The following is a 22,777-nucleotide window of genomic DNA, read 5'->3' on the forward strand; positions in this document are numbered from 1 at the left end:
GCACAACAGGGAATGGGCACCATAGAACGTTCCGGCACAGTACAGGCCCTTCAACCCTCGATGTTGCGCCGACCTGTGGAACCAACCTGAAGCCCATCGAACTGACACCATGTGTCTCCAATGGCCATTTAAATGCCCTTAAAGTTGGTGAGTGTTGGTGGCAGGGTGTTCCACACCCCCTACTACTCTCTGAGTAAAGACACTACCTCTGACATCTGTCCTGTATCTATCACCCCCTCAATTTAAAGCTATGTCCCCTCGTGCTGGCCATCGCCATCCGAGGGAAAAGGCTCTCTCTATCCACCCTATCGAACCCTCGTATGGCTCAATTCAGTCCCCTCTCAACCTCCTCCTCTCTAACGAAAACAGCCTCGAGTCCCTCAGCCTTTCCTCATAAGACCTTCCCTCCCAGACCAGGCAATATCCTCGATGCCCTTCCCAATCATTCCTTCCAATCATCTGGCGACCCGAGCTGTACGCAATACACCAAGTGCGTCAGCGTTTTGTACAAGTGACTCCGACTCTGCAGTGAAAGTTAGAAAGAGGTGGCAGTGATGACCGCCTTGCTTCACTGAGTTGGGAGAAAAACGGTAAGAGAAAGTGCTTTCAAAAAAAAAAATCATAATTTATATATATATATATTAAAAAAAAACCCTGCAATTTTGAGTACAAAAATAAAGAACTTCAATATCGCTGTCTGAGATTGGGCCAAATATTTCCCAGGGTGCCCTTCTCCTTCAGCTAGCGCTAACGAGCCGTTTCCCCCCCGGCACAGTTGACCGACAAGTCCTCAGTCCCCCTCTCCCGCCTCACAGCGCCTTGCGGCGCCGACTCGGCAGAATTTTCCGGTAGGTCCGCCGCTCCGAGACGTTGCGTTTCACCTTGACAACGGGGGTCTGCAGCTCCAGGTTGAGGGACGGGCTGGAGTGCGACTTCTTCAGGGCGCTGCAGCCGTCGGCGCAGTCCCGCAAGCGGCCCTCCAGCCTCTCCAGGTCGTCCGTCCCCTCGTTCAGCTTCACCTTCAGGAGGTTGACGTAGGTCTCGATGCGACGTTTCTAGGCCGGGGCGGGGGGAGGGGGGGGAGCGAAACAAAAAGATCAGGTCAGGCGACGGGGCAAAGTCGAGAGGAGACCCCGGGGGGGTGGGGAAGAGGGGAGTCAAGCACTGACGCGGTCTGAGGGGAGGTTTCAGGCAACAGCGCGACCCAGGCCCTTCCGCAAAACGAGAGGGAGCCACAAGGAGCGGGTCACTCAAGCAGAGGGTGGCGCGTGGAAGGAGTTGGCGGAGGTTGGCGCAAGGAAAGGAGAGGCGGGTAGGAAAGGTTGGACACGGACAGGGGTCCGAACGCTTGGCAAAACGGGACTGGGTCCCTCTGGGAAACCTGATGGACACGGATGCGGGTCAAGACCGAATGGTCCGTTTCTGATCGGATCGGGATAGTCGCGGAAGAGTGGCAGATGGGAGTTGAATTTGGATAAATGTGAGGTGCTGCATTTTGGGAAAGCAAAGTAGATTAGATTCCTTACAGTGTGGAAACAGGCCCGATGGCAACTGGACACCAAGCCTCCGAAGAGTAACCCACCCACACCCATTTCCCTCTGACTAATGCACCTAACACTATGGGTAATTTAGCACGGCCAATCCACCCTAACCTGCACATCCCTGAGCACTATGGGTAATTTAGCATGGCCAATCCACCCTAACCTGCACATCCCTGAGCACTATGGGTAATTTAGCATGGCCAATCCACCCTAACCTGCACATCCCTGAGCACTATGGGTAATTTAGCACGGCCAATCCACTCTAACCTGCACATCCCTGAGCACTATGGGTAATTTAGCACGGCCAATCCACCCTCACCTGCACATCCCTGAGCACTATGGGTAATTTAGCACGGCCAATCCACTCTAACCTGCACATCCCTGAGCACTATGGGTAATTTAGCATGGCCAATCCACCCTAACCTGCACATCCCTGAGCACTATGGATAATTTAGCACGGCCAATCCACCCTAACCTGCACATCCCTGAGCACTATGGGTAATTTAGCACGGCCAATCCACCCTAACCTGCACATCCCTGAGCACTATGGGTAATTTAGCACGGCCAATCCACCCTAACCTGCACATCCCTGAGCACTATGGGTAATTTAGCATGGCCAATCCACCCTAACCTGCACATTCCTGAGCACTATGGGTAATTTAGCACAGTCAATCCACCCTAACCTGCACATCCATGAGCACTATGGGTAATTTAGTATGGCCAATCCACCCTAACCTGCACATCCCTGAGCACTATGGGTAATTTAGCATGGCCAATCCACCCTAACTTGCACATCCCTGAGCACTATGGGTAATTTAGCATGGCCAATTCACCCTAACTTGCACATCCCTGAGCACTATGGGTAATTTAGCACGGCCAATCCACCCTAACTTGCACATCCCTGAGCACTATGGGTAATTTAGCATGGCCAATCCACCCTAACCTGCACATCTTTGGACTGTGTGAGGAAACCGGAGCACCCGGAGGAAACCCATGCAGACACGGGGAGAATGTGCAAACTTCACACAGACAGTCGCCCGAGGCTGGAATCGAACCCGGTCTTTCGTGCTGTGTGGCAGCAGTGCTAACCACTCAGCTTAATCTTAGCAGGACTTAATGGTAAGGTCTTGGGGAGTGTTGCTGAACAAAGAGACCTTGGAGTGCAGGTTCATAGCTCCTTGAAAGTGGAGTCGCAGGTAGATAGGATAGTGAAGAAGGCGTTTGGTATGCTTTCCTTTATTGGTCAGAGTATTGAGTACAGGAGTTGGGAGGTCATGTTGCGGCTGTACAGGTCATTGGTTAGGCCGCTGTTGGAATATTGTGTGCAATTCTGGTCTCCTTCCTATCGGAAAGATGTTGTGAAACTTGAAAGGATTCAGAAAGGATTCCCAAACCTGTTTCCAGGGTTGGAGCTATAGGGAGAGGCTGAACAGGTTGGGGCTGTTTTCCCTGCAGCGTCGGAGGCTGAGGGGTGACCTTATAGAGGTTTATAAAATCATGAGGGGGCATGGATAGGGTAAATAGACAAGGTCTTTTCCCTGGGGTGGGGGAGTCCAGAACTAGAGGGGCACAGGTTTAGGGCGAGAGGTGAAAGATATAAAAGAGACCTAAGGGGCAACTTTTTCACGCAGAGGGTGGTACGTGTATGGAATGAGCTGCCAGAGGATGTGGTGGAGGCTGGTACAATTGCAACATTTAAGAGGCATTTGGATGGGTATATGAATAGGAAGGGTTTGGAGGGATATGGGCCGGGTGCTGGCAGGTGGGACTAGATTGGGTTGGGATATCTGGGTCGGCATGGACGGGTTGGGCCGAAGGGTCTGTTTCTGTGCTGTACATCTCTATGACTCTATGACCGATGAGGGATGATGGGTCAAATAAACAGACATCACAGCCTCTCTCTCAGCCGTACTGTCCTGCCGTTCTCTCCCACCTCACCCCACACCTCTGCAGGCTCCTTACGGTTTCCCCCTTTCCAGGTCTGCTCTCGTGTGCTCTCTCACGCCCCACCCCACCGCTAACCCGTTTGCCCCTCTTCGTTCAGAAATTCCACTCTTCGGGAACCGTTTCTCAACCTCCAACCCTCCTCCCCCTCCCCAATTCCCCTCCCTGCTTTCCTCACACCCGTTCTCCTTCCCTCTGGAGTCCCCGCCCGATCAGGAATCTCTCTCGAGATGTTGGGAGACCCCCCACCCCGTGAAAAAAAAATCAGGTGTTCCCTGGGACGCGATTGGACGGGAACAGGCTGCCTCCTGGTGGCACCTGCGTTTCATTGCAACACAGCGCCCACAATCCGACCCCAATTCCGAACGCGCGCATCAGAGTTTTGGGCTGAGGGATCGGAGCAGACAACGAGTTTGAACGCGTGGAGATTATGATCACTCTTTCCGTCTGGCCTACCAGATTGAAGTACAGCTTATTCAACCTCAGTTATTGAGGTGGGAGGGGCAGGGGGTGGCTGAGTGAGAGCCAGTGAGGTCGTCAGACTGAGTTCATGGCTTTAATAGTGTCCTTCCTATGATAGGGGGGGACCAGAACTGGACCCACTGCAGACGAGGAAGGACACCACTTGGACTGGGACAACACATCCGTCCTGGGACAAGCCAAACAGACACGCACGAGAATTCCTAGAAGCATGGCATTCCAAACGGAACGCTATCAACAAACGCATTGATGTGGACTCCATTTACCACCCTCTGTGGAAAAGAACATGCAATGACACCACCGATACCGGAAATGACACCGCCGACACCGGAAATGATGTCGCCAATGTCGGAAATGACATCGCCAACCCAAGGAAACCTGAACACACAAAGTGGGACGTAACATCGGCGCTTCACCAGGGGCGCACCGAAGATGTGACCTAGTCGGGTGACGAAACGTCTGGAAGCAAACCTTCCAGCTCAGCGAGCGAACCTACATCCAGAACCTCAAGCTGAGCTACGAACCTTCTCAAAAACTCCAACTTGAACTCCATCTGCCCCTTGGATGGGCCAGGCAGCGGCAAATGGAGTTCAAGCCGGGGAAGGGCGATCGGAAGAGCGATTAATGCGTCTCAAAACGGTTGCGGGTATCCCCCCCCCCCAACCCCCCGGGAAGCACTGTGGATCAGATAGGTGTCCCTGGAGGTAGGCAGGTGGTTTGAGTGGTGGAGGATTATGGGATACTTGGCTCGATTGGATCGACAGTAGGGGTTCGAGAGACGCGGGAGGAGGGGGGGGGGGGCGGGGGGAGGCGATGTGAGAAACACCGCAGGAACCCAAACTCCATCGGCTCACCTCATATTCAAAGTACTCCTGCTTCAATTTGTATTCTTCAAAGTCCTTGGCCTTCCACTTCCTGTCTGGAAAGGTCATCTGATGGTCATCGAGGTCATCCAGTATCGATTGCAGCATGGCATCATGGGATTCCAACTGCTCCTCCTGCAATGGAACACAGCAGGCTCAGGACAACCTTTCTCACTCTGGGGGGACCGGGGTGGGGAGTTAGCGGTTAAGGGCGCTGCTTTTGGAAGGCAATGCGCCATCCTTACCCGGGCTATGCCCCAACACGATTGGTTCTTCGCGATTGGCCCAATCAGGAACGGGCAAGGAAAGGTCCAGGCCTAGCCAGCCGCCTCCTGTGAGCGATCCGGGGCGGGGAGGGCGCAGGAAGAGAAAGAAAGACGCTCCCGCTTCCGACGGGCCCCTGGTGGTGCCAACGCAGAGTGGAGGTGCCAACCCCGGGGCTGTCTCCTTGAGCAACTGGCTCCACCCCCCCCCCCCAACTCCTGGGGAGCAAGCCCGGGCCCTCTTTGGCACCGAGGCGGCACCTACGCCAACCCTTCAGAGGGCACGTTGTCCCCTCAGCGGTGCCCATTCTCCCTTACAGATGGGCCCTCCCCGGTCCAGGGAACGATGCCCACGCAGGGGAGGAGCGGGCACCCGTTGGCACCGGTGGCCTCAGAATCTTCCGGCAAAACAAGCTGGCGAGGTGGAAAATGGAGACCTGCGCCCGTTTTCCAAACCCCGCCCCCCCCCCTCCCACAGTGCCATCTGTCAAAAGTGGCCACCCCCACTCTGCCACAAAACATGGTCAACCTCACAAAATGGAAGGCAGAAAGGGGCGTTACAGACTGACACAGAAACTAAGGGGAGAGCCAGATCATTCTCTTTCGGCGCCCGAACCGTTGGACGGGTTTTAATCGAGACAGGGCGGCTTGAACGCCATACCCAAAAAATGGCCGTTTCCAAAGTGGGCCCGACAAAGATGGCTGCCGGAACGGAATCGCCGCCTGCTTCGGAATCACCTCGATCGGTTTGCACTGACGCACCTTGGGCGGGCGGGGTTGCAGCCAGCCCCAGCCAGTTCTGAGCCTGCGGCGCCACCAAAACCCATCATGCCTGAGTCGGCGCTAACAGCTCCACAGTTGCCTGCCACAAAAACCCAGCTGGACTCAAGCCCAGTCACGTGTTGGGAATAGAAACCCAAATTTTAATTATGTTTGATTTTGACGGTGGGGGGAAGATGGGCTTGGCTGATTCAATTGGCAGCTTGCGACATAGAGGGCGCCTGACGGTGTGGGTTCAACTCCCTCCACGGCTGAGCTCAAGAAAACATCTCTGCCACAACCTCTCCCTTTCAAGTCGCCCCACTCCAAAGAGGGAGCATCCCTACTGTTCTGGAGAGACAGTGGCGTCTTTACCTTTACGAGATGGATCTTGACCACCTCCAGATTGTGAACCCGAGAAGAGGGAGCGATTCTGGGAATACCTCGCTGCCGGTTTTCCCATCTCGAGGGCTCATTGAAGTGTGATATTCAGAAAGAATCCCGAGTTTTTAAACCAGTGAAGTGAACCGTTTTCCGACTTACGGCTCCGGTGAAATTGACCGTTTTCCGATTGACAGTGAAACTGACCAGTTTCCAAATTTTTGCTGCGGTGAAATTGACCAATTACCGAGTTACAGTGAAATTGACCAATTTCCAATGGATAATGGCAGCAAAATGGACCAATCTCTGCCTCGCAGGGAAACTGATCAGTTTCCGACTTAGCATTGGTTCCCCTGGGACAGAGATCGCCGCGTGGACGCCTATTCTGAAGCCCACACTGGGTTGGGGGCGGGGTTGGGAGGGGGGGGGATGGGAATGGGCAACTAATACAGGAAGGCCGGAAGCTCCCTGATCGGCTGGCGGAGTTGGGGGGGGGGTGCGGGGGGGGGAGGCATCGCGTGGAACCGTACCTCGGACTGCTTGGATGTGACAGAAGGAAGGATGGGCCGGTTGAACTTCCTCTTAGAGCCCACGGCGGCCGGGAAAGGGGGCGAGGAAAACATGGCGGCCACCAGGTTGATCCGAGTGATCCAGGAGCTCATCTGCTCGGCGTTCCTGGTGGTCGGAAAAGAGGAACCTTTCTCGCTCATTGCTTTGACCGTAAAGACCACACCCCCGCACCCCTCCCCCCACACCCACACCCCCTCTTCGTCCAACATTCCTTAAGCTGGTCCCACATTCCCCACGTCCGCTTCCCTGACCCCCCCACCCTGCCATTCCCCGACTGATCTATCAATCCCGGCCTTCGGTATCCTCTGCCGTCTCACCCTCCCGCAGCTCTCTGGGAATTTCAGAGGCCCTCTCACGGGAGAAATTCCTCCTCAATCTCAGTCCACCTGCCCCCCCCCTCCTCCTCAACTCACCCAGGAATGAGCGGGCCTGGTGGGTTGGAGGCTTCGATATTCCCTCCCGCCCAACGGATCAGCCAGGTTTCCCAGCGCCGCCGCCCTCCCAAACTCCCACTGCCCGGTCGCCACCCTGAACTGCCCTCCCCACTCACTCGGCCTGGAAGAGGAAGATCCGCCAGTCGGCCGTCTTCAGCCGGAAGACGTGCGGCCTCTTGTTGTATTCCTCAGCTCTGCAAGCCAGGGAGTGGTGAATGCTGATGGCTTCTTCTGAAGCCTGTTTGCTAGGCCCGAGGTCCTCCTGCTGGTGCCGAACAGAGGCAGAGAGCGAGAGTCAGAGAGATGTGCAGTACAGAACAGGAAAGAATATAGAAAATGGTATTCCTCAGCTCTGGAAGCCAAGGAGTGTGAACGCTTTTGGCTTCTTCTGAAGCCTGTTTGCCAGGCCTGAACTCCTCCTGCAGGCGCCAAACAGAGACAGAGACTTAGAGTCGGAGAGATGTGCAGCACAGAAACAGAAAGAATACAGAAAACGCATTGACGGCCGATGGTCAAGCCACCTCAGAGTCCCGCGATTGGTTTAATCAGAGAGCCGCTAGAGACACTGAGCAGGTGGGTCCCCTCATGGTGAGCCCCAGTCGGTGCCTGGAATCCAACACCCCGCCCTGTTGGCGTTCCCTCACATGCCGGCCCCACCCCACCCCTGACGGGGATAGAGTCGCCGCAGCAGAGAGCTGGACCCCTCTCGGCCTAGTAAGCCCTCGCTCAGCTCTGGCCCCTGTCCCTCCAAACCTTTCCAATGCAGGGACTTGTCTGAACATCCTCCAACTGAGTCTTGTGCAAGTTCAAACCACCCTCTGCGTTCAAAGAAATTTGCCCCTTGTGTTCCTCTTCTAAATCTTTCACCTCTCCCGTTCAAGATAAAAGTGCCCCTGGGTCTTGAATCCTCCCCACACGAGGGAAAAGACACCGACCGTTCACCGTATCTATCGCCCTCTGGATTTTACAAACCTCTAATAAGGTCACCCCCCTGAAACTCCCATGGGGTGAAAAGTCTGGTTATAATTCCTTCCCGGCGACTTCCTGATAAATCCCTTCCGAACCCACTCCATAAGACGCTTCCGATGACAGGACTGGGGGCAGTACTCCAGACGAGGCCTCACCAATGTCCTGTACAACCCCAACTCAAAGCTCTGAGCAACGCAGGCAAGTGTGGCTAACACCTTCTGTCTACCTGTGACGCAAAATGCTAATAATGATGGACCCCTCTGCTCGACGGCACTGCCCAAGGCCCTACGGTCAAGCGGGCGAGTCCTGCCCGTGTTTGTGTCACCAAAACGCCACCCCTCGCACTTATCCAAATTAAACTCCGTCTGCCTCTCCTCAGCCCACTGACCCAATTGAGTGAGATTTATTTGCAACCTACTTCATCAATCTGAGTGGCCCACACCAACCTACTAACCACGTCTTCTGTATCCTCAGCTAAATCGGTTATCGAACTGACAAACAGTGGAGGGCCCAGCACCGATCCTTGTGGCACACCACTGGTCTCAGGCCTCCAGTCTGAAAAACAACCCTCCACCATCACACTCTGTCTCCTACCATTAAGCCATTTCTATCTTCGATTGGCAGGCACCCCCAAACCCATGTGGTTCGAACATTACAAATTCGTCCACCGTGTGGAACAGGAAATAGAATGCCGATAGCGTGGAAACAGGCAACAAGTCCACACCGACCCTCCGAAGAATAACTCACCCAGACCCATTCCTCATTCCCTATATTTGCCCCTGCCTAATACAACTAACCTGCACATCCCTGAGCACTATGGGTAATTTAGCACGGCCAATCCACCCCAACCTGCACATCCCTGAACACTATGGGTAATTTAGCATGGCCAATCCACCCTAACCTGCACATCCCTGAACACTACGGGTAATTTAGCATGGCCAATCCACCCTAACCCGCACATCCCTGAGCACTATGGGTAATTTAGCATGGCCAATCCACCCTAACCTGCACATCCCTGAACACTATGGGTAATTTAGCATGGCCAATCCAACCTAACCTTCACATCCCTGAGCACTATGGGGTAATTTAGCATGACCAATCCACCTTAACCTACACATCCCTGAGCACTATGGGAAATTTAGCATGGCCAATCCACCCTAACCTGCAAATGCCTGAACGCTATAGGTAATTTAGCATGGCCAATCCACCCTAACCTGCACATCCCTGTGCACTATAGGTAATTTAGCATGGCCAATCCACCCTAACCTGCACATCCCTGAGCACTATGGGTAATTTAGTGCAGCCAATCCACCCTAACCTGCACATCCCTGAGCACTATGGGTAATTTAGCATGGCCAATCCACCCTAACTTGCACTTTAGGGGGGGAACACTATGGCTACACTCAAAGTATTCCTCTCCGATCACCTGGGTCACTTTCCCTGGCCTTCATTTCCCAAGAAAGCTTTCCCCGAACAGAGTTAACAAATTCTTCACCTTCCGAGCACATCCTAGGAGTAATGAGCACCGCAGATGCCGGAAGGTCAGGGGCCAGAGAGTGCGTGGGGCTGGAAAAGCACAGCCGGTCGGGCAGCATCCGAGGAGCAGGAGAATCGAGGTTTCGGGCATAAGCCCTTCATCAGGGAATTTTCCCTCTCCTGCTCCTCGGATGCTGCCTGACCTGCCGTGCTTTCCCAGCACCACACACCTCTCGACGACTGTGTCAACGTTTGGAAAATTATTTGCATCAACCTTTCTATTCAGCCAGCTATCCGAAATCTCTCCTCATATTTCTTTCCTCGATTTCCTTTTTGACTTGGAGGGGTGGATGAAGTGGGGGGGGGAGTGGGAGTTTTGTAGAACAAATCCCTCATTCTCCTTTCATCCGACCCACACGCTTTCCAAAGTATTTTTCTCCAGGTTAAAAAAAACGCCAATCTCTGTTCTTTTCGAATGTGAAACCTAGGACAATGAATTGCCTGTTCTGTCCGTCCCCCAACAGCCTAACCCATCAGACTCCTTACACTGAAATGAATGCAGTTTCATTTTGCAGCGTTTGCCTCGTCCTCTGACTCGCTCTCTCCTGTGTTTTTGAGGGAGCCCGCTGTTTTCCAACTCAGAACCCATCCTCATCGCTTCTTCGAGTCATGGAGTCATAGAGATGTACAGCACGGAAACAGACCCTTCGGGCCAACCCGTCCATGCCGACCCAGATATCCCAACCCAATCTAGTCCCACCTGCCAGCACCCGGCCCATATCCCTCCAAACCCTTCCTATTCATATACCCATCCAAATGCCTTTTAAATGTTGCAATTGTACCAGCCTCCACCACTTCCTCTGGCAGCTCATTCCATACACGTACCACCCTCTGTGTGAAAACGTTGCCCCTTAGGTCTCTTTTATGTCTTTCCCCTCTCATCTTTCCCCTCTCTTATATCTTTCCCCATGGGCGGCACGGTGGCACAGTGGTTAGCACTGCTGCCTCACAGCGCTAGAGACCCGGGTTCAATTCCCGCCTCAGGCGACTGACTGTGTGGAGTTTGCACGTTCTCCCCGTGTCTGCGTGGGTTTCCTCCGGGTGCTCCGGTTTCCTCCCACAGTCCAAAGATGTGCAGGGCAGGTGAATTGGCCATGCTAAATTGCCCGTAGTGTTAGGTAAGGGGTAAATGTAAGGGTATGGGTGGGTTGCGCTTCGGCGGGGCGGTGTGGACTTGTTGGGCCGAAGGGCCTGTTTCCACACTGTAATGTAATCTAATCTAATCTAATCTCACCCTAAACCCTCTAGTTCTGGACTCCCTCACCCCAGGGAAGAGACCTTGCCTATTTACCCTATCCATGCCCCTCATAATTTTATAAACCTCTATAAGGTCAGCCCTCAGCCTCCGACGCTCCAGGGAAAACAGCCCCGGCCTGTTCAGCCTCTCCCTGGAGCTCAAACCCTCCAACTTTGTAAATCTCTTCTGCACCCTTTCAAGTTTCACAACATCCTTCCTGAAGCAGGGAGACCAGGATCAAACGCAGTATTCCAAAAGTGGCCTAACCAATGTCCTGTATAGCCGCAACGTGACCTCCCAACTCAATGCACTGACCAATGAAGGCAAGCATACCAAACACTTTTATCACGCCCCCCCCCACCCCCCTTGTGTGTCTCCCAGCCACTCCACTTTTAAGGAACCAGAAATCCACACCCCAAGACCTTCCTCAACCGTACGGCAGGCCAAACCCTTTATTTTTGGCCTCTGTTCTGAACCCCGCTCCCCTAGCTCCTAGCCCCATCCCTCTCCTGGGGTTAAGCCAGTCCCGTAATCGAGACCGGCCTCCGGTCCCACGTTCGCGCAAGTGTCCAAAGTCACCTTGAACATCGCCTGACTGAGCCTTCCACCTGGCGGCGGAGGCCCCTGCGCCTAAATCTACACAGGCTCCATTTTCCCGCAGTAGGCCCAAGGCCTGAGCTACGCCAGTACCAATGCTCACAGCCACACCTTCCCCTGAGCTGGTGATTCTGTATACATCCCGGGGGATGTGGTAAATTGGGTGTAAATCCCAGAGCACTCTGACCCCTCGGAGAGAAATTAAGGTGAGGAGAGGCTAGATTAACTGGTTTCTTTGGAGCAGGGAAGGCTCTCTCTCTCTCTCTCTCACACACACACATCCTACAGGGGTTTAAAGACCTAGGGGTAACGGGCCTGACCTTCATGAGGTAGATGACGGTCCCCTTCAAGATGGCGTAAAATGTTTTCCACCTCCTCTTTCCCCACGGAGCTGTAAAACACAAAAACATGAATTTGTGGAGGACGGCGCCAGTTCCCAGCTCCCTCACCTCCATGCCTCGTGTTAAAGTACAGCCCCTTCGGTCCAACCCGTCAATGCCGACCCAGATATCCCAACCCAATCTAGTCACACCTGCCAGTACCCGGCCCATATCCCTCCAAACCCTTCCTATTCATATCCCCATCCAAATGCCTTTTAAATGTTGCAATTGTACCAGCCTCCACCACTTCCTCTGGCAGCTCATTCCGCACACGTACCACACTCTGTGTGAAAAAGTTGCCCCTTAGGTCTCTTTTATATCTCTCCTCTCTCACCCAAAACCCTCTAGTTCTGGACCCCCCCACCCCAGGGAAAAGACTTTGCCTATTTATCCTATCCTCATGATTTTGTAAACCTCTAAAAGGTCACCCCCTCAGCCTCCGACGCTCCAGGGAAAACAGCCCCAGTCTGTTCAGCCTCTCCCTATAGTACAAACCTTCCAGTCACGGTAACATCCTGGTTTCCCACACCCTTTCCAGTTTAATGCCATCCTACCGATAGGAGGGAGACCAGAATTGCACAAAGTATTCCAACAGTAGCCTAACCAATGTCCTGTACAGCCGCAACATGACCTCCCAACTCCTGTACTCGGTACTCTGACCAATAAAGGAAAGCATACCAAACGCCTTCTTCACTATCCTATCTACCTGCGACTCCACTTTCAAGGAGCTATGAACCTGCACTCCAAGGTCTCTTTGTTCAGCAACACTCCCTAGGACCTTACCATTAAGTGTATACGTCCTGCTAAGATTTGCTTTCCCAAAATGCAGCACCTTGCATTTATCTGAATTAAACTCCATCTGCCACTTCTCAGCCCATTGGCCCATCTGGTCCAGATCCTGTTGTAATCTGAGGTAACCCTCTTCGCTGTCCACTACACCTCCAATTTTGGGGTCATCTGCAAACGTACCAACTCGACGTTGACATCCGAATCGTTTATATAAAGGACGAAAGGTAGAGGGCCCAGCACCGATCCTTGTGGCACTCCACTGGTCACAGGCCTCCACTCTGAAAAACAGCCCTCTACCACCACCCTCTGTCTCCTACCTTTGAGCCAGTTCTGTATCCAATTGGCTAGTTCTCCCTGGACCCCATGAGATCTAACCGTGTCGACGGCTTTGCTAAAGATGGCGCGGCCTACTGCCTTCTGCTGTTTTCGCCCCCCCCCCCCCCCCTCGCCTTTCCCGAGACCCCAGTCCCGTTTGCGAGAGACTGAGGGATTGTGCTCTCCCCGCTCACTCACTTTTCTTGCCGTCGATGTCGGCGTGTACCTTGCGGCTCAGGAGCCCCTCTTTGTAGGTGGGGGCTTTCTCGTCGGGGGGCACCTCCAGGAAGGGGTTGCCTTTGGCCTTGACCCGGGGCACGTTGAGCAGGTCGTCGCCGTCAGGCACGAGGGACTTCTGCAGCTCCTCGGCGTCTCTGGAAGAGCAAGCGGGCCCGGTCAGACCCAACGAGGAGTGGGGGGGGGGGGGCAGGGGTAACTCCCAGCTTCCCCCTCCCGCCCCTCCCCACAGCCCGTCCCCCATCGTCACAGAGACGTACAGCACAGATCCAGACCCTTCGGCCCAACCCGTCCGTGCCCACCCACACATCCGTAATTAATAGAACATCCAACGTTCGAGCGCGGTTCAGGCCTTTCGGCCCCTCGATGTTGCACCGACCTTTGAGTCCCAGCTAACCTGCACAGTGGCACAGTGGTTAGCACCGCTGCCTCACAGCGCCAGAGACCCGGGTTCAATTCCCGCCTCAGGCAACTGTCTGTGTGGACTCTGCACATTCTCCCCGTGTCTGCGTGGGTTTCCTTCGGGTGCTCCGGTTTCCTCCCACAGTCCAAAGATGTGCAGGTTAGGGTGGATTGGCCATGCTAAATTACCCATAGTGCCCAGGGATGTGCAGGTTAGGGAGGGTTGGCCATGCTAAATTACCCATAGTGCTCAGGGATGTGTAGGTTAGGGTGGATTGGCCATGCTAAATTACCCATAGTGCTCAGGGATGTGTAGGTTAGGGTGGATTGGCCATGCTAAATTACCCATAGTGCTCAGGGATGTGCAGGTTAGGGTGGATTGGCCATGCTAAATTACCCATAGTGCTCAGGGATGTGCAGGTTAGGGTGGATTGGCCATGCTAAATTACCCATAGTGCTCAGGGATGTGCAGGTTAGGATGGATTGGCCATGCTAAATTACCCATAGTGCTCAGGGATGTGCAGGCTAGGGTGGATTGGCCATGCTAAATTACCCATAGTGCTCAGGGATGTGTAGGTTAGGATGGATTGGCCATGCTAAATTACCCATAGTGCTCAGGGATGTGCAGGTTAGGGTGGATTGGCCGTGCTAAATTACCCATAGTGCTCAGGGATGTGCAGGTTAGGGTGGATTGGCCATGCTAAATTACCCATAGTGCTCAAGGATGTGCAGGTTAGGGTGGATTGGCCATGCTAAATTACCCATAGTGCTCAGGGATGTGCAGGTTAGGGTGGATTGGCCATGCTAAATTACCCATACTGCCCAGGGATGTGCAGGTTCGGGTGGATTGGCCATGCTTGTCGTGTTAGGTGAAGGGGTAAATGTAGGGGAATGGGTCTGGGTGGGTTACTCTTCGGAGGGTCGGTGTGGACTTGTTGGGCCAAAGGGCCTGTTTCCACACGGTAGGGATCTAAATTCTAATCATATGCCTCTCCAATGGCCATTTAAATGCCCTTAAAGTTGGTGCGTGTTGCAGGCAGGGTGTCCCGCACCCCCTACTACTCTCTGGGTAAAGACACTACCTCTGACATCTGTCCTGTATCTATCACCCCCTCAATTTAAAGCTATGTCCCCTCGTGTTAGCCATCGCCATCCGAGGGAAAAGGCTCTCTCTGTCCACCCTATCGAACCCTCTGACTATTTTATATGTCTCAACTAAGTCACCTCTCCAACCTAGTCCCACTTGCCAGCACCCAGCCCGTATCCCTCCAAACCCTTCCTATTCATATACCCATCCAAATGCCTCTTAAATGTTGCAATTGTACCAGCCTCCACCACTTCCTCTGGCAGCTCATTCCATACACGTACCACCCTCTGTGTGAAAAAGTTGCCCCTTAGGTCCCTTTTATATCTTTCCCCTCTCACCCTAAACCTATGCCCCTCTAGTTCTGGACTCCCCCACCCCAGGGGAAAAGACCCTGTCTATTTATCCTATCCATGCCCCCTCATGATTTTATAAACCTCTATAAGGTCACCCCCTCAGCCTCCGATGCTCCAGGGAAAACAGCCCCAGCCTATTCAGCCTCTCCCTGTAGCTCAAACCCTCCAACATCCTTGTCAATCTTTTCTGAACCCTTTCAAGTTTCACAACATCCTTCCGGTAGCAGGGAGACCAGAAGCGCACGCAATATTCCCAAAAGTGGCCTTGGCCCAAGACAGGAGGGTGTGAGGGAATATTCCCCACTTGCCCTGGATGGGGGGGGCAGCTCCAACCACACTCGAGAAGCTCGACACCATCCAGGGACAGAGCAGCCCCCCCCCTCGATTGTCCCCACACCCACAAACCCCCACTCCCTCCACCCCCTGACGCTCAGTAACAGCAGTGGGTACCATCTACAAGACACACTGCAGCAACTCCCCCAGGCTCCTCAGACAGCACCTTCCAAACCCCACGGCCACTTCCAGCGGGAAGGACAAGGGGCAGCAGGTACATGGGAACACCACTCCGAGCCCCTGCCCCCAGCCTTGGAAATATATCGGAGCGCCTCTTCAGTTCTAAATTTTGGGACTCCCTCCCTCAGGGCGCTAGGCTGGGGGGAATGGGCCAACGAGCCCACATCTCCAAATGTAATCAACTAAACATTTCACTTCTACACCAGAGAGAGAGAGAGAGAGAGAGAGACAGAGAGAGAAAGAGAGAGAGGACTGAGAGAGAGAGAGAGAGACAGAGAGAGAGAGAGAGACAGAGAGAGAGAGACAGAGAGAGAGAGAGAGAGACAGGACAGCGAGAGAGAGAGAAAAAGAGAGAGGACAGAAAGGACAGAGAGAGAGAGAGAGAGAGACAGGACAGAGAGAGACAGGACAGAGAGACAGAGAGAGAGGACAGAGAGAGGAAGAGAGAGACATGACAGAGAGAGAGGACAGAGGCGGGACAGAAAGAGTGACAGAGAGGACAGAGAGAGAGAGAAGACAGAGAGAGAGAGAGAGAGAAAGAGAGAGCGCGTGAGAGAGTGAGTCACAGAGACACCGAGAGAGAGCAAACAGAGAGAGAGAGAAGTAATGAGAGAGATAGAGAGAGAGAGCGTGCGCGAGCGAGTGATAGAGAGACATAGAGAGAGACAGGCAGACAGACGGGGGAGGGACAGAGAGAGAGAGAGCGAGAGAGAGAGAGAGAGCAAGGGAGAGACAGCGAGAGCGAGAGACACAGAGACACAGAGAGAGACAGAGATGAGTGGGGGGGTAGAGGGAGAGAGAGAGAGAGAGAGCAAAAAAGTGAGAGAGAGAGAGAGAGAGACAGAGAGAGAGACGGAGACAGAGAGACAGAGACAGAGGGAGACAGAGTAGAGAGAGACAGGAGAGAGAGAGACAGAGAGAGAGAGAGAGAGAGAGTAGAGAGAGTAGAGAGAGAGAGGGAGACAGAGTAGAGAGAGAGAGAGTAGAGAGAGTGGAGAGAGACAGGAGAGAGAGAGAGACAGAGTAGAGAGAGAGAGAGTAGAGAGAGAGTAGAGAGAGAGAGTAAGTAGAGAGAGAGAGACAGGAGAGAGAGAGAGAGTAGAGAGAGTAGAGAGACAGGGACAGGAGAGAGAGAGAGAGAGGGAGACAGAGGAGAGAGAGAGAGAGTAGAGAGAGTGGAGAGAGACAGGAGAGAGAGAGAGAGAGAGAGACAGAGTAGAGAGAGAGAGAGAAGAGAGAGAGTAAGTAGAGAGAGAGTAGAGAGAGACAGGAGAGAGAGAGGGAGAGGGAGAGAGACAGAGTAGAGAGACAGGAGAGAGAGAGAGACACACAGAGAGAGAGAGAGAGACAGGAGAGAGAGAGACCACTTGCCGCAGTATTCCTGGAGAGGAGTGTTCCACAGTTACTTACACTGCCCATTCCAGTTTCTCGGTTTTGATTGATTGGTATAAGGCCTGGAGAGCAGAAACAAACAAATGGGGGGTGAAAGGTGTGTGGCAAATATCACCCCCCCCCCCGCCCCCGCCCCCGCCCCCGCCCCGGACAGAACTGATTGTGGAAATTGTCGGCCCACCAGTCCCAGGGCAAGAGAACACAGCAATACCTGACCGTCTGCTGTCTCATGCAGAACGGGAGCACTCTTACATTTTAATGTGGAGCTGAGATATATTCGACGGAGTCATAGAACATTCCAGCGCAGTACAGGCCCTTCGGCCCCTCGATGTTGCCCCGACCTGTGGAACCGACCTGTAGCCCATCTAACCTACACCATTCCATTCTCCTCCATGTGCCTCTCCAATGGCCATTTAAATGCCCTTAAAGTTGGTGAGTCTACTCCTGTCCCACGCCCCCTCCTACTCTCTGAGTAAAGACACTACCTCTGACATCTGTCCTGTATCTATCACCCCCTCAATTTAAAGCTATGTCCCCTCGTGCTGGCCATCACCATCCGAGGGAAAGGCTCTCTCTGTCCACCCTATCGAACCCTCGTATGGCTCAATTAAGTCCCCTCTCAACCTCCTTCTCTCTAACGAAAACAGCCTCAAGTACCTCAGCCTTTCCTCATAAGACCTTCCCTCCCATACCAGGCAACATCCCGGTAAATCTCCTCTGAACCCTTTCCAAAGCTTCCACATCCTTCCTATAATGCGGTGACCAGAACTGTACGTAATACTCCACGTGCGGCCGCACCAGAGTTTTGTACAGCTGCAGCAGGACCTCTCAACTCCGAAACTCAGTCCCTCTACCGATAAAAGCTAACACACCGTACGCCTTCTTAACAACCCTGTCAACCTGGGTGGCAACTTTCAGGGATCTGTGTACCTGGACACCGAGATCTCTCTGCTCATCTACACTACCAAGAGTTTTAGCCCAGTATTCTGCATTCCTGTTACTCCTTCCAAAGTGAACCACCTCCCACTTTTCTGCACTAAACTCCGTTTGCCACCTCTCAGCCCAGCCCTGCAGCTTCTCTATGTCTCTGTGTAATCTGCAACATCCTTCAGCACTATCCACAGGGCCACTGCTGCATCAAATTCCTCCTTAGACTTACTCATCCTCCAGAATTCCACGGATTATACACCCCCAACCTTGTCTCGGGTTATCCGTCGCTTGATCCGAAAACTGTCTCGTTGCGGGCTGTCCACACTTGAGGGGACACCTCCTGTCAACGCCCGTCAGCATCTTTGCCATCACATCTCCCAACCCACACTCCCCCGCCCTCCGTAACTCCCTGAGGGTAAAGGTACGTTCCCCTCTCACCCGTTACCCTCTAGCTCAGAGCGGGCAGAAATGATTGCCAAACGACGTCGCCCAGGGTTTGAGCTCCAGGGAGAGGCTGGGATAGGCCGGGGCTGTTTTCCCTGGAGCGTCGGAGGCTGAGGGGTGACCTTATAGAGGTTTACAAAATCATGAGGGGACATGGATAGGGTAAATAGACAAAGTCTTTTCCCTGGGATGGGGGAGTCCAGAACTAGAGGGGCATAGGTTTAGGGTGAGAGGGGAAAGATATAAAAGAGACCTAAGGGGCAAATTTTCACACAGAGGGTGGTACGTGTATGGAATGAGCTGCCAGAGGAAGTGGTGGAGGCTGGTACAATGACAGCATTTAAAAGGCATCTGGATGGGGATAAGGGTGTAGAGGGATACGGGCCAAGTGCTGGCAAACGGGACTAGTTTAGGTTGGGATATGTGGGTCGGTTTCCATACCGGATCAGGAACGGATTGGTAAAGTCCCTGGAACACGGACAGAGCATGAAGGACCAGCAGGGACAGGCCAGGCTGAACCGGCTTACTTCCCACGCTGCCTTCCAATATGACTGGACGCTCTCCGTTTCGAGAAAGGGTCACTCGGCCAATCGTGGACATTCCGGAACGGGCTTCCCAAGGGAGCCTTCGCTGGGCTGAGGGGGGAGGGAGGTCGAGGAGAGGAGGGGAGCAAGAAGTGACCTCAATTACCTTCAGCATGTCTCTCGGGAAATTCTTGCCGTCGTTCATGCCCTCGAGGTTTGTGACGAAGTCCTGACTGGACATGCTTTTCCCGAGATTCTGGAAGCAGCCATCGCAAAGAATTGGGAACGGGGCGGTGATTTCCCCCGGGATACACCACAGCGTCAAGTCGGACAGTCGCGAACGCTCCCACCCGGTCCGAGTTGCCGAGAGGGACGCCCCAGGCGAGGCTGGTCGCACTTTCCCGCGGTAGGCCCGAAGCCTTGGATTGGATTTCCCGTCAAGCGCAGTCCGTTCGAGATCCCCTACCACCCTCTGGGTGAGAGTCGCTACCTCAAAACCCCTTCGAAACCTCTTTCAATTCTCTCGTGGGGGCGTGGGCGTCGCTGGCTGGGCTGTAGCATTTATCGCCCCCTTCCGCCCCCCCCCCCCGCGTCGCGCTCCCCCCATCTTGAACCGCTGCAGTCCCATGTGGTGTAGGGACCCCCACACACAGCGCCCTGAGGGAGGGAGGCCCAGGATTCTGACTCAGCGACACTGAAGGAACGGCCGATATATTTCCGAGTTGGGACGGTGAGGGGCTCGGAGGGGAACTTGCAGGGGGGGTGGTGTTCCCGTGTACCTGCTGCCCCTTGTCCTTCCCGATGGAAGTGGCCGTGGGGTTTGGAAGGTGCTGTCTGAGGAGCCTGGGGGGAGTTGCTGCAGTGCGTCTTGTAGATGGTACCCACTGCTGCTACTGAGCGTCGGGGGGTGGAGGGAGTGGGGGTTTGTGGGTGTGGGGACAATCGAGTGGGGGCTGCTTTGCCCCTGGATCAACAATCTCCTCAAAGTTATACACTTAATGGCAAGGTCCTGGGGAGTGTTGCTGAACAAAGAGACCTTGGAGGGCAGGTTCATAGCTCCTTGAAAGTGGAGTCGCAGGTAGATAGGATAGTGAAGGCAGCGTTTGGTATGCTTTCCTTTATTGGTCAGAGTATTGAGTACAGGAGTTGGGAGGTCATGTTGCGGCTGTACAGGACATTGGTTAGGCCACTGTTGGAATATTGCGTGCAATTCTGGTCTCCTTCCTATCGGAAAGATGTTGTGAAAGGGTTCAGAAAAGATTTCCAAGGATGTTTCCAGGGTTGGGGGTTTGAGCTACAGGGAGAGGCTGAACAGGCTGGGGCTGTTTTCCCTGGAGGATCGGAGGCTGAGGGGTGACTTATAGAGGTTTATAAAATCACGAGGGGGCATGGATAGGGTAAATAGACAAGGTCTTTTCCCCCTGGGGTGGGGGAGTCCAGAATTAGACGGCATAGGTTTAGGGTGAGAGGGGAAAGATATAAAAGAGACCTAAGGGGCAACGTTTTCACACAGAGGGTGGTACGTGTATGGAATGAGCTGCCAGAGGAAGTGGTGGAGGCTGGTACAATTGCAACATTTAAGAGGCATCTGGATGGGTATATGAATAGGAAGGGTTTGGAGGGAGATGGGCCGGGTGCTGGCAGGTGGGACTAGATTGGGTTGGGATATCTGGGTCAGCATGGCCGGGTTGGACCGAAGGGTCTGTTTCTGTGCTGTACATCTCTATGACTCTGGGTCGTGCTCTCCGAGGGCGGAGAAAGGATGTTGCGACCGAGGTGAGACTTTTGTCGCGTCGCGGGGCTGTTTTGGAAGCTCAAACTGTGACAAGCTGCTGGCTCATCCGGCAGCATGCACGTGGGTGGTTGTCATGGCGACCAGGCCTTCCGACCGATCCCTGCTCGTGGGCTCACCGATCAGGCCCAGGGCTGAGGGACAAGAGGCCTGTTTTCTGTGCCGTGTCTGAACTCGGACGCCAAGCATGATTCAGCCAAAACTTACAACCCCTCGTCGGAGACTGGACTCCCGTACACGGTGAGCACCAATGTCTCACAGCACCAGGGACCCAGGCCCTGTTCCCCCTCATCGTTAGGTGTGTGTGTGAGAGAGAGAGAGTGTGTGTGGGTATGAGAGAGAGAGTGTGTGTGTGTGTGAGAGAGAGAGTGTGTGTGAGAGTGTGTGTGAGTGTGTGAGAATGTATGTGAGTGTGAGAGAGAGACTGTGTGTGAGAGAGAGCGTGTGTGTGGGAGAGAGAGGGAGTGTGTGTGTGAGAGAGAGAGGGAGTGTGTGTGTGAGAGAGAGAGTGTGTGTGTGTGTGAGAGAGAGAGACTGTGTATGTGAGAGAGAGAGGGAGTGTGTGTGGGAGAGAGAGGGAGTGTGTGCGTGTGAGTGTGAGTTTGTGTGAGAGAGAGAGTGTGTGTGAGAGAGAGAGAGTGTGTGTGTGTGAGACAGAGAGAGAGAGAGTGTGTGTGTGTGTGAGAGAGAGAGGGAGTGTGTGTGTGAGAGAGAGAGGGAGTGTGAGTGTGTGTGAGTGTGAGTGCGTGTGAGAGTGTGAGTGCGTGTGAGAGTCTGAGTGCGTGTGAGAGACAGACTGCGTGTGAGAGAGAGACTGCGTGTGAGAGAGAGACTGCGTGTGAGGGAGAGACTGCGTGTGAGGGAGAGACTGCGTGTGAGGGAGAGACTGCGTGTGAGGGAGAGACTGCGTGTGAGAGAGAGACTGCGTGTGAGAGAGAGACTGCGTGTGAGAGAGAGACTGCGTGTGAGGGAGAGACTGCGTGTGAGGGAGAGACTGCGTGTGAGGGAGAGACTGCGTGTGAGGGAGAGACTGCGTGTGAGGGTGAGACTGCGTGTGAGGGAGAGACTGCGTGTGAGGGAGAGACTGCGTGTGAGGGAGAGATTGCGTGTGAGGGAGAGACTGCGTGTGAGGGAGAGACTGCGTGTGAGGGAGAGACTGCGTGTGAGGGAGAGACTGCGTGTGAGGGAGAGACTGCGTGTGAGGGAGAGACTGCGTGTGAGGGAGAGACTGCGTGTGAGAGAGAGACTGCGTGTGAAAGAGAGACTGCGTGTGAGAGAGAGACTGCGTGTGAGAGAGAGACTACGTGTGAGAGAGAGACTGCGTGTGAGGGAGAGACTGCGTGTGAGGGACAGACTGCGTGTGAGAGAGAGACTGCGTGTGAGAGAGAGACTACGTGTGAGAGAGAGACTGCGTGTGAGGGAGAGACTGCGTGTGAGGGAGAGACTGCGTGTGAGGGAGAGACTGCGTGTGAGAGAGAGACTGCGTGTGAGAGAGAGACTGCGTGTGAGAGAGAGACTGCGTGTGAGAGAGAGACTGCGTGTGAGAGAGAGACTGCATGTGAGAGAGAGACTGCGTGTGAGGGAGAGACTGCGTGTGAGGGAGAGACTGCGTGTGAGGGAGAGACTGCGTGTGAGGGAGAGACTGCGTGTGAGAGAGAGACTGCGTGTGAGGGAGAGACTGCGTGTGAGAGAGAGACTGCGTGTGAGAGAGAGACTGCGTGTGAGGGAGAGACTGCGTGTGAGGGAGAGACTGCGTGTGAGGGAGAGACTGCGTGTGAGAGAGAGACTGCGTGTGAGAGAGAGACTGCGTGTGAGAGAGAGACTGCGTGTGAGGGAGAGACTGCGTGTGAGAGAGAGACTGCGTGTGAGAGAGAGACGGCGTGTGAGAGAGAGACTGCGTGTGAGAGAGAGACTGCGTGTGAGAGAGAGACTGCGTGTGAGAGAGACTGCGTGTGAGAGAGAGACTGCGTGTGAGAGAGACTGCGTGTGTGAGTGCGTGTGAGAGAGAGACTGCGTGTGAGGGAGAGACTGCGTGTGAGGGAGAG

At 54.1% G+C, this 22,777-nt stretch overlaps 1 protein-coding gene across 5 annotated transcripts in view; it reads right to left on the bottom strand.

The window, feature by feature from the left end:
• Window positions 1–619: 619 nt before the first annotated feature.
• The window catches only part of LOC122548060 (uncharacterized), a 101,685-nt gene continuing 79,527 nt past the window's right edge, over window positions 620–22,777 (bottom strand). For 3 of the 5 annotated variants that reach the window (XM_087984425.1, XM_087984427.1, XM_087984426.1), the window contains 8 exons: window positions 19,107–19,196; window positions 17,061–17,104; window positions 13,257–13,432; window positions 11,895–11,965; window positions 7,352–7,500; window positions 6,762–6,906; window positions 4,820–4,963; window positions 620–1,055 (listed from right to left, as the gene is read on the bottom strand). In XM_087984425.1, the coding sequence (XP_087840551.1) occupies window positions 810–1,055; window positions 4,820–4,963; window positions 6,762–6,906; window positions 7,352–7,500; window positions 11,895–11,965; window positions 13,257–13,432; window positions 17,061–17,104; window positions 19,107–19,196 (1,065 nt within the window). In that variant the 3' untranslated portion in view covers window positions 620–809. The remainder of the gene's footprint in view (window positions 1,056–4,819; window positions 4,964–6,761; window positions 6,907–7,351; window positions 7,501–11,894; window positions 11,966–13,256; window positions 13,433–17,060; window positions 17,105–19,106; window positions 19,197–22,777) is intronic. The other 2 variants (XM_087984428.1, XR_015754912.1) reach the window with 2 other exon arrangements.

Source organism: Chiloscyllium plagiosum, unplaced genomic scaffold, assembly GCF_037043375.1.
Source record: "Chiloscyllium plagiosum isolate Xiang-an unplaced genomic scaffold, Cpla_swu_hap1 HiC_scaffold_48, whole genome shotgun sequence".
Lineage (NCBI taxonomy): Eukaryota > Metazoa > Chordata > Chondrichthyes > Orectolobiformes > Hemiscylliidae > Chiloscyllium > Chiloscyllium plagiosum.